The sequence below is a fragment of the Calypte anna genome, chromosome 1, assembly GCF_003957555.1.
Source record: "Calypte anna isolate BGI_N300 chromosome 1, bCalAnn1_v1.p, whole genome shotgun sequence".
Classification (NCBI taxonomy): domain Eukaryota; kingdom Metazoa; phylum Chordata; class Aves; order Apodiformes; family Trochilidae; genus Calypte; species Calypte anna.
In genome coordinates this window covers 108,376,657-108,388,083 of record NC_044244.1, presented here as the reverse complement: position 1 = coordinate 108,388,083, position 11,427 = coordinate 108,376,657, and the positions used below count along the sequence as shown (strand labels likewise).

At 36.1% G+C, this 11,427-nt stretch overlaps 1 protein-coding gene across 3 annotated transcripts in view; it reads right to left on the bottom strand.

The window, feature by feature from the left end:
• Nucleotides 1–438: 438 nt before the first annotated feature.
• The window catches only part of DYRK1A (dual specificity tyrosine phosphorylation regulated kinase 1A), an 85,575-nt gene continuing 74,586 nt past the window's right edge, over nucleotides 439–11,427 (bottom strand). For all 3 annotated transcript variants that reach the window (XM_030446268.1, XM_030446277.1, XM_030446287.1), the window contains exons 7-12: nucleotides 9,960–10,246; nucleotides 8,029–8,175; nucleotides 7,516–7,656; nucleotides 6,924–7,230; nucleotides 6,062–6,186; nucleotides 439–4,761 (exon numbers count right to left, since the gene is read on the bottom strand). In XM_030446268.1, the coding sequence (XP_030302128.1) occupies nucleotides 4,138–4,761; nucleotides 6,062–6,186; nucleotides 6,924–7,230; nucleotides 7,516–7,656; nucleotides 8,029–8,175; nucleotides 9,960–10,246 (1,631 nt within the window). In that variant the 3' untranslated portion in view covers nucleotides 439–4,137. The remainder of the gene's footprint in view (nucleotides 4,762–6,061; nucleotides 6,187–6,923; nucleotides 7,231–7,515; nucleotides 7,657–8,028; nucleotides 8,176–9,959; nucleotides 10,247–11,427) is intronic.

Here is an 11,427-nt window from a genome sequence, read left to right as displayed (position 1 = left end):
ACTAGAAAGATCCTTCCATACTGTTCAGAAGCTCCATATAATGATCTTATTGAAATACTTTTGTTCTATAAATGAACACCACATATTTATCACCCTGTATCAAAAGGTTAGAGCTTTGGATTGCTTCCTCATTAAAAAAGGATGGTTTTGATGGGTTTCAACAGGAATTATCTTCAGAGGTATTGAAGAGTTTTCAGTTATCAAGAAAAAAATATAAGCACATTGATGGTTTAATGAAAATAACCATGGTAGGGTGATAAACAACGAAGACAAGTCACATCTATAGGTGAATCCAACCCTTCTGTAAACCAGTCCCATTCAGACATCATTATACTTACAGGATGGAAGACTACATCCTGGAAGAGCAGCAGTTCTGAAAAGGACTTAGGAATCATGATGTATAATCATCTAAATTTACAATCTTTTAATGCAAATAACTGAGACTGAAAGATTTTAAAATGCAACCTTTGGACGCATAAACAAACAAGCAAAGATATAACTGAAAGGTTCAAGAATGTACCTGCACATCCTAGATGCACACAGCAAGACTGAAATTACTACCAGATGCTGTATGCAGTTCTTATGTCCGTGCTTTAGAATGGATTTTAAAACATCTGAAGTTTCAGAAGAGCCGTAAAAGATTTACAGTTAGAGATTTAAGGAACTCCATCTATATAGGTTATTAAAGTTAACATATTTTAATGTGAATAAAGTGAAATAGTTTTAAACTAGAGTAGTTATTCATTATTCTAATAGGCAGCTAGCTATCTGATGGCCAGCAGATGTAATTAAACAGTCCTAAAACTGAAGGAGGACTAAGAGTATGGAAAATAATCTATCTGAATCACTCAAAAAGACACGGAAAAATTCTCACACTTGAAGAATCTATATGAAAATCTGCTATCTTTTTCAAAAGTATGTTCTACTGCACCCAAAAGATATGGACTTCATGATGCAGAAATAACTAGGTTGAATTCTAGGGATAATGGCATGCCAGTCAGATTATTTCATTACCATGGTCACTTCTGGCCTTAAAATCAGCTAGTCTGTAATAGGCAGAAAGCTGCAGTGCATATAAGAACATTCAGACTAACAGATGATAATATAAAGAACTCAAACTACAAGTACAGTCCATCAGAATCAAGCAGAGCTGTGTTCATACATCAATGATTTGTATACCTTGCTGTTTCAATTAAAAACTCAAAATTATCTGTTACGCCTCCAACTTTTACTTTCATATTTTTAAGTCTGTTTCAATGTATCTGATATTTACATATTATAGTATAATTATACCTACCATTCCATGGCTTGGAGTAGGTTAATTGCATAGGAAGATTTACTATGTTTACATTTTTTTTCTTAAATTACTCTTTTTTTAAAAAGCACAGTAAAGAGTCTGAGGACAAATTATTCAACTGTTTATCATACATAAGACTGCATGACTATAATACAAAGGGCTTGTCTTTTCATTTAACGTTACAATATACACAGCAAGTCCGGACTAGATCTTACAATCTGAACACAGGTATTTAACCTTTTCCATGCTGTTTATGTTTACAATGCACAGAAGTCCTGTAACCAAACTGTGTAGTAAAGCACACAAAACTGGACTGTAACATAACACAGTATGCAGAAGCACTGGATTTTATGATTTCTTCTTTATGTAGATACTTTTAACTGCTTTATTTTTTGGCGCTTGCTAAGGTGTGGCAACCCGCGCACACAAAAACTACCCAGATTTCATATTACCCTTATATTCCTAGACAGCAGTAAGTACTGGATTCCTTTTTATATTGCTAAACTCAGCATCCTGCTTCTAAGGTGACAGCCTTCCAAATCCTGTAAACTCTGAATTACTGAGTTAAAGAAAAAGAAAAAAGGAAAAAAAGAAAAAAAAAAAAAAAACCCAAACCACTTTCATCCACAGGGTTGACGTGTCAATACAAAAGAAATATGGATTGCTTGATTAAAAAAAAAATAATCATGATTTACAAAAAAAAAAAAATGGTAATCCCGAGTATTCATTCCCATTTACATGGTAGTCAGCTGCTGCATTGTCACTGTAAGTATAAAAAATTCCACCTTTTAGTCTGAAAAAAATGACTTAGCCACATGGAATTGACCAGTATGAGCTCTGAATTTTCTGCTAAATTAACTTTTAAAAGGGCTTACTGGCAGAGGTAGATCACTGCTTCTGTAATAAATAATGGGCAAACAACATTAATCTGGGATGGGCAATCAATGCATTACGCCCTTATTCTTTCAAATGTTTTCCATGGAGCTTTTACTTTTTAAATAAGTAAATCTCTGAATGGGCCCATAAATTTTGCAACTGCCAAGCTGACTGTGTTATATTAAGGCAGCATTACCCAAAAATTAGGCACCTGTTAAATACAGCCTGCTAACCTCAGGTCTCATATGAGTGTTTTGCTTTACTCAGACTATTATTTTGGACCTGTTCATGCAATCAAGGTCTTGCCTTCAAGTTTACAATTATGTTAATAAGGAATACAAGAATCAACTGCTGGTTTCATAGCTTCTGGATCTAGTGTCCCTTTTACCTTCAGAAGCCTGAACACATTTATAATGTAACAGATGTTATAGTCTCAAAGTAGATGTCAATCTATTATGTTCAGTACACAGAATGCTGTAAATGTATTGGCTATGAATTCAACAACAGTTCCAGTTTTGCTTAAGCAATAGTACAGCCATAATTTTCAACTGACATTTAAAAATGGTCTAGTTACACCTTGTGTCAAAGTGCAGAACTGCTACATTATTGGTTACAGACATCTATGTGCTATAAAAACAGCTTTGGTACAATAAATTATCAAAAAAGAAAATAAATTTTTGTAAAATTCACAGCATAATTGTGAGGCAAAAAAGCAGTCACATAAAATTCTGCATTTTTAAAAATGTTCAGGATGAACAGAAGACGTCTTTGTGCAGAAGTAATGGTGGAGAAACCACGTGCTGAGAAAAAGCAAAAGAAAAAAGTAAAAAGCAGGAAGGGACACAGTTGTAGCTATTTCCATCAAACGCAAACCACTACTCCTGTGACCTTCAACCAATAAGGAAGTCAACTTTATGACACACGCAAAGTGACCTTGCAATACCTTACAATAAGTGGGTCACAAAAGTCTATTTTAAAAGAAAGGCCTCTTGAATTACCCATTCTCTGTGTTTTCAGCATTAAGGACTGTCTGCAAAAGCATGTCCAAAAGTGATTGCATCTGAAATGGTAGGCTCTTCTAACTTAAGAGTCCAAATCCATAAGGCCAAAGGTTATCCCAAAGACCACCACTTAGATCTCCCCAGGACTGGCCAGGACCGACCCGTTGATTGCTTCTCAGTGCACCTCAGTTATGAAACCAGTCATATTTCAATACTAACTGACTGTGGACTCCAAAATATGAGACCCACAGAATCCCATTACAATTGCTGCTTTGATCCTCAGTAGATTCAGAAAAGGAGAGTTCTGATCACCGCCACTTAGCATGCTTAATGTGCCTTACAAACTCCATTACAACCGTCCCTTTTTACAGCTGAAGAATATATATTTGTGTAATCTGAAGGTCCCTCTTTCTTACAGTACTGCATTTCTGTGCCCATGTTTGTTTGGGGAACTAAAAAAAATATATGTATATATTAGTCACTCCCCTCCCACCCAAAAAATTCAAAGGGCCTTTTTATAAACCATGTGCAATGCCTTTAAAAAGAAACTAGTTTGCAACTACAACTAACATTTGAACAATAACCCCACTGAATGAGACCAGAAAAAATCCCTCCCCAAAAAAACCAAACTATGACTAAGTTGTGGCAAGTAAAATGGGCAAAGCAAAAGGTGAACACTACTAAGCTATCCGTTAAGGTGGGTCCGGACATGGCTCTTTAAAAAAAAACAAAACAAAACAAAAAACCCAACACCACCAAAAGAAAAAAACCCCAAAAAAACCAACAAAAAAAACTTCATTGTCCCTTTGCAATCTTTTCAAGTTTAGAAAAATAGTCAGCTTTGCCCTCCTGTAGCGGTTCAGTGAGTTTATCTCCTTCTGATTCAAGCAGCTTTGCACTTTGTTTTTGGAAAAACACCACTTCTATAAAAACACACAAGAAACAAACTTAGTTTCAGTTTAGTCACGAGCTAGCCACAGGACTTTGCTGAACACAAACTCCTGTCATGGGAGACTCTTCTCTATCAATCCCTTGCCTCATTGCAAGGTGTCCTTCAGTCATGTAATGAGCAGGACCTGTATTAGCAGAAAACTGGTATGTTGGATGTCCAGCTATGCCAGTTTCTTGGCGCGGATTAGAGTAGACTGTTAAATTCATGTCCATAGCTCCATTTTGTCCAAAGTCCAAGGTATTAGCAGCCACTGGGCGGTTCTGATAGGCCTGATTGCCTTGGTTACCAGTAGAGGAGGAAGATGTAGAGGAAGAAGTAGTTGAGGAAGACAGGGATGTCATGGAGTGGTGACTGTGGCCCACCTCCATAGAATCCTGGGTGGAGGAGCTGTTTGTTGGAGAATTGTAGACCCTCGGCCTGGTCCGGCTACCCAAGGCTTGTTGTCCATGATGGTGGTGGTGGTGGTGGTGATGATGGTGGTGGTGAGAGCTATTTCCGTGGTGATGATGTAATGCATTCTGCTGTTGAGGGGTTACATGGAAGGTGGTTTCTTGAACTGGATGGTTTTCAACAGTGACCTGTGTAGGAGCTTCAGTGGCTGTCCAACCAATCGGAGGAGGAAACTGTTGTCGAACCTGTGATAATAACAAGCAAAATAAAAATTAAAATGCTTAATCAAATCTCTCCATTTGCAATACTTGAAAGAGGTAAGTTGTTAAGGTCTACATTAACTTTTAAAAAAGTTAACCAAACCTTGCAGTGGCAAAATTATTCTAGAAATGTAAGCATGTAGTTAAAAAGCATTTCTAATACACTTTGCTATATGTACCTTAAGAAAAATGACTTCACATTTCGGGTGCTTTTTTCAAACAGTGAGAGTAAATGCAATACATGATCTTACTGTCAAAGTTACAGAAGCAGCTACACATAGCAGTAGGAATAACAATATTTATAGAACATCTAGAACAATAAGGCCCTGATCTCTGAGTGAGGTGTCTGGATACAATTAGCATAGTAAGCTAAATTAATATGTTGCAGTTTGTATCTTGAACAGTGTCAACAGCACTAGAGGAGTACTCCTCTGGAAGAAGACAGCTGATAAGCAATAATTAAAATAGCAAGATACAGCTAAACACTGATTTGCTGCATAAACTAAATTGCTTGGGAGAAAAAGTGTGCTCTGGCAGCTGCAAAGAAGCAAGCATGATTGTTTAAGTGTGCTTGGAGACTATTGTTTTCCACTTGTAAAAGTGATTCAACATCTGTAAAAGTGATGATCAGAAGTGATAAATCACTGTCATGTTTCAGCTTTATTCAAGCTATCATACACTAATTTATACTGTTTTCTGTTCTGCACTCGAAGTATTAAAATACTAAAAGTATTATTTAATACTATTATTATTATTTAATACTATAATTTAGTATTATATACTAAAAGTATTCTGCACTAAATTTATTTGTAGTTGATAAATGTGTTGTTGTTTCTTTCCAAGAAGTACTGAATAAGCACTAATTCAGCCAATGATAATGTTGGTGAAGTACCTGAATACCATAAAACTGAAGTAAGAACTCCAGCAGGAGTCCACCTAAGTAAAGCTAGTTCTTCACTGGGTTGGAAGCTAAATGGTTCTGTGTACCCTTATGCCCTGTGTGAGATGAAACACTGACAGCTGCCCCTGACTTACTGCTACTGATTCAAAACCTTCACCTCTTTACAGTCTCCAGAAGTTTTTACAGTTACACACAGTATTTTTACCTAAGAGACTGACCTAGTACACACGGACTACAGGGGAGCTGGGTGTAAAAAACAAACCACATCTGATGGCAATCTCTATGTCTAAACCACTTCAGTTCTGAAGGTGTTCATGAGTTTTAGGGATTTACTCTCAGGAAACGTGTATAAATCAAACAGGCCAAAGCTCTACCTAAGCATACCTGTGGGCTGTGTGTTTCACAGTCCATAGCTTGAACAGCAGCAGTGAAGTGTCCACCACTATGTCGATGCTGGTGTGTGGGGTCTGACCGCGCCCTTCCACTGTTGCTTGTTCCAGAAGATCCACCTACAAAATCGTAACATGCACAATAAATAAACAGACACAAAATTTACAGAAAGCTGTAAAACACTGTCAGCATGAAGACACTGAAACTCCTCCTACATAAAACTGTAAGACCCAAGATCATCATGCATATTTTTGTGTAGCGAAATGAGGCAACCAGGTGCCACTAATTGCCAGGGAGTGAGCATGAGCTTGTGTCAAGCCCACCTGTGCCTGGTTAGGGCGGGCCCCAACTGCGCATGAGCAGGACCAGGGGGCCAATAAAAGGTAAGGCCTGAGACACAAGCTCAGCTCAGTCCTGAGCAAGCCAGCAGAGAGGCCAGTTGCTCTTGCAGCAATAGCACTGATCTGGGCTAGTCAACTCTGAGAGCCATAGGCTTAGAGCATTGCTTGTGAGTCTCTGCTGGAACACCTGGTTGGACCTTGAAGCACCAATCCCTAAGAGAGGTTTGTCTTGCTACATTTTTGCTCATCCACTTTTTAATTTTTTGTTGAAGCAGTTATCTGTTCCAACCAATTAAAATTAATTAAAATTAAAATTATTTTAATATATTTTAATTTAATATTTTAATAATAATAATAAATTTATTAAAAATTTAAATTTTTAATTAAAATTAAAATAATGGGTTTTATTACTCTTTTTCTAATTATAAAATAAAATAATTACATTTATCTAGGAATTATTCCTTTGATGTGATTAGGAAACACAATTTTTTTATTTGTTAATGAGAAAAACTTACCTGAGCTTGAAGATGTACTAGAGGTGGTTCCTGAAGACTGCGACTGCTCCATGGCAGGACTTGTAGACACACTGTTACTTGTGTTTGTACCTTCGTCTGCTGTTTTCTTAAAGAAACTATGCTGTAGGGCATAATAAGGTTGAATTCGTGTCTTAGGGTCATAATCAAGCATCCTTAAGATGAGGTCTTTGAACTTCAAGTAGTCAGCTACAGTATGACCCGATTCCCCAGCACGACGTCCACCTGGTCCTCCTGTTTCAACTCCTAGTATATTGTGAAGCTTACGAGTTCCGGGTGGTTTGTATTCCTGTTGGGAAGTTAGAAATTGCTTCAAATGAAGTTTTGTATTAAGCCTTGGCTATACACAGTTTAAACATGCCATAAAAGGAAGTAAGTCAAATAAACGTAGGAAACTACCCAGTGTTACTTAATCAACCTGTCTAACAACATGGAAAATTAATAAACAACAATAAAGCCATATTTTCAGTAAGGCAAGATGTAAAGCAAAGTAACATCTCACTATGTGTACTATTTCTTAATTTTTTTTTTTTAAAAAGACAGTTTGTATTCTCATCCTGGTTAGGTAACCTACCCTTTTTCCATCTTTGGTCTTCTTTAAGTTCCAAGTGCCATCAGGCAACTTCTCAAAGAACTTTCTTGCTTTTGGTGCTTGGTCAAGGATGTGGGTGGGTGGTATTCCCAAAACTTCCACTATTTTATTCATTTGATCCACCTGTTCCAAACAAAGAATATTTGTGAAGAACATGTGATAGACAGCTAAGCAGTGTGACTAAGTGATATTCTACAGTCACATCAGAAGCAAATACTAAGTACCCAGAAAAGCTCTAAATTAATCATGAGGTTAAGAAAAATCCAGTATGTACAAAGCAAATTAGTGAATAATGAGTTAGAAGGAGCCCAGAAACAGAAATTATTAATGAACAATTTAGAGTTGACAAAAGACATTGCTGCCATTGATATTTATTAATTTTAGAACTAATAGACTAATTTATGCATCACAATGAAACAGATAAAAGTCATTATGAGAACGAACAAAACCAAATAAAGTAATCAAATTACTTCTACTGTAGAAGTAGGTACATACCTCATTTGCCCCACTAAAAAGAGGCTCTCCAGTGTGCATCTCAACTAGAATACAACCAAGGGACCACATATCAATTGCAAGATCATAAGGCATTCCCAGTAGCACCTCTGGTGATCGATAAAAACGACTCTGGATATATTGGTATATCTGGAATAAAAAGGATCTGAAGGTAATACACCATCCAAAAAACACCATTATGATTCTATATTACAAAACAGAACTATCATGACATACATCTTTAGTGTAGGGAAAACCAACATATCAGTGATACTAAAAAGTATCTGTTCATTACATTTATAAAAATACCTAAATGTTAATTCTTATGAAAGTACTAGTATTTCTATTCTCTCACCAAAAAAAAAAAAAAAAAAAAAAAAAAAAGTGCAAATTTACTCACAATGACAATATTTTACACTCTAGAGTTGATGAGTGTAATCTCATGCAATTACAGGTAATAATCAAGGTAATCCAAATTATAGTCCAGAATCTTCCAAATGAAAACTATTCCACAAGCCACATCACATCATTAAACACTTCAGACAAAATATATAGTAAAAGAACAAAAACTGCAATTATCATGTCGTGGAATGCAATTAAATTATCATGTCATTCCAGGACAGGGTACAGTCCCAACTCCCAAAAGAGAAATTGGGGGACTTCTGCTGAAGTTAGTTCATGACATTTCTTCATTATTCTCACATGATGATCCCACCTGCAGTACTTCTAGCCATAACACTTCTGAAACATCATCACTTTTGCAACAGTTGCGTATTTTTGGGAGGCTTTTTGGTTGGTTTGTCTGTTTTATGAACACCCAGCTATCTCAAAGCAAAAAGGTATTTACAGGTAAAATTGCCAAAGATTAAGGGAAAAAATTAAGGGCTCAAATTCTTTTAACTTCTATTGACAGAAATCTTCCCTAGCCCTCTAGCTTTTTTCAGTGCAAACAACTAATAAAAGGCACCCTGAATGCAAGTGGTTACTTGCTTAGCCAAATATAATTTGTGCAACCAGGAAAGAGTCCACATGTACTAGACTGTAAAGTGCAAGTGTAAAACTTGCCCTGGTAAAACTTTTCAGTGAGCAAATTGCCATTACAAATCAAACACTTCATGAATACAATGCAAAGCTCTTCCTAACAAAAACAAGCTTTGCCATACAAGCAGAATTATTGTATTAACATATTAATACTTATTGTAAACATTTTAACATTTCTTAAAGTAAATATAAATCTAATTGGCTATGCTGGGTAGACTACACTCAACAGATTCTAACAGCTCAAATAAAAAATGTCCTCATCTTCAAAGTACATGAACAATGTACACAATTACAATTTTTTTAACAATTTAATAGTACAGATGTATCCCAATTTGAACAACTGTAAACAGAAAGTAATCCAACCCTTTGTCCTGGAACTGCTTTGCCCATACGTGTCTTTATCTATAGTAATACCACCAGTAAACTTAATTGAGTCTTTCCATAGCTGTTAAAGTGCTTCTAACAATGGCTTAGTTATAACCAGTATCTTTAGGAGTCAGCTACTCAAGTGTATTCACCCTCAAATATCTTCTTATCTCCAAGGCACACTAAACAGAGGACATGCTCAAGCAGAAGGAACAATACATGTGAAACAAGAAAATTAAGAGTATGATATCTAATAGCACTGCATACTTCTATAATGAAGTGCTGATGCATTCTGCATTAACAAAGTATAAAAACATAAGCAAGGAGAAAAGAAAGATGGAAAGTTTATCACTATGGTAAAAATCTACTATGGCTCTAAAATTCGTATTTAAAGCTCCTACAGATTGTTTATGTTTAACACCCTATGTTAAAAGTGGTTACCATTTAAGTCATCATTAATAAAGACATTATTACATTAAAATATTAAATTTTTAATCTATAGCATGATTAGAATTTTTAATACTCACCCTCTGTCCAAGCTGACACGAACTGCCAAAATCAACAATCTTGATAGCGCTTCGTTTGGGGTTACAGAGCAGGATATTCTCAGGTTTTAGGTCACAGTGAATGATACTAAGTTCAGGAGTCGCCAGGAAAAGCAGTGCAGTGCACATCTGCTGTGCAAATTTTCGTGTCAGGTTCAATGAGACACCTCTGAAGTTGGTGTTCCGCAAGAGATCGTACAGATTGTAGGACAGCATTTCAAAGACTAAGCAGAGATGGTTTCGGAACATGAAGTGGCGTTTCAAATGCACTTTAAAAAGGGGAAGAAAATAATTAATACATATCCTGTGTGGTAGGTATTAAACACTAGTTGCAACATGATGCTTATATATTTTAGTACTGAAGCTGAACTGTGAGTAGGATAATAATGTGCTACCTTTCTTACTTTCTACATCTATGGTTATTTACTAAATATTACTGCCATGCCTAGGCACAGGGGGACATTTTACACACCTGAAGTGTCCTCAGGTGTACCTTGGTAAAGCTATATTATCCCCCCAAAATAATTAAAAGATGGAAGAAATGTTTCTTTCAAAATAAGATATCACTCCCCTATTAGCAATGGGAAACACACTTGTGTTGGGTAAATAAAAATATCGGGGGGGGGGGAAGCACCAAAAAACAAACAAACAAACAAAAAACCCCAAACAAGACAGGAAGTGCAAACTGTAACACAACCTTTGTCACAAGAGTTTTGATCTTTTTCATGAGGGAGTTCATTTCTCCATGGTCCTAGAGCTGAAACTGTGTTCAAGTCCAAGCAGACTGGAGACAAGTGCATATACAGTGGCATTCTCAACAGTAAAGCAGACACTGCACTTTAGACTGAATTCTTTGTTATGAATTTCCCTTTCATGTAAAGAGAACATATTTGACTGCCAGATTAAAATATGCTAAGACACTATTGCAATTTAAAAGCCATGACTTCAGTTGATTACTTCAATTAATAAAATTGATAAATAAACCATTATATTCATTTCAAAAATACATAATTGCAATTTATGAAAGCAACCAATCCAGTCCAAAAACAATCTTCTTTTGTTTTCAGGAAGTATGTGAAAAATTAATCACACAAGCAAGGTTTATCAATCTGACAATCATTCAGGTTAGTTGCCATAAGTAAAAGAAAACTGAATAGGAAAAAAACTTCAGCCCTCAGACAAAGGCAACACCCCCCCTTTTCTGTCGTAACAAAATCTTGGAACAAATATTAGCACAATGAGAATTCAGGCTTTCAGTTATGGTAACTACTTGGTATCCTATGGACTTTTTTCCCCTCTCCATTATTATAAGTCAGTTCTTCATGTGTCCCTTACAACTTACCTGTAGCAGCACCATTTGCTTCTACAATGATGCCAGTTCCTGCAATACATCACTGTCTGTACCTTTTGCATTTTTCTTTTTGTTTGTCCTATTTCCACTATCCTCTTA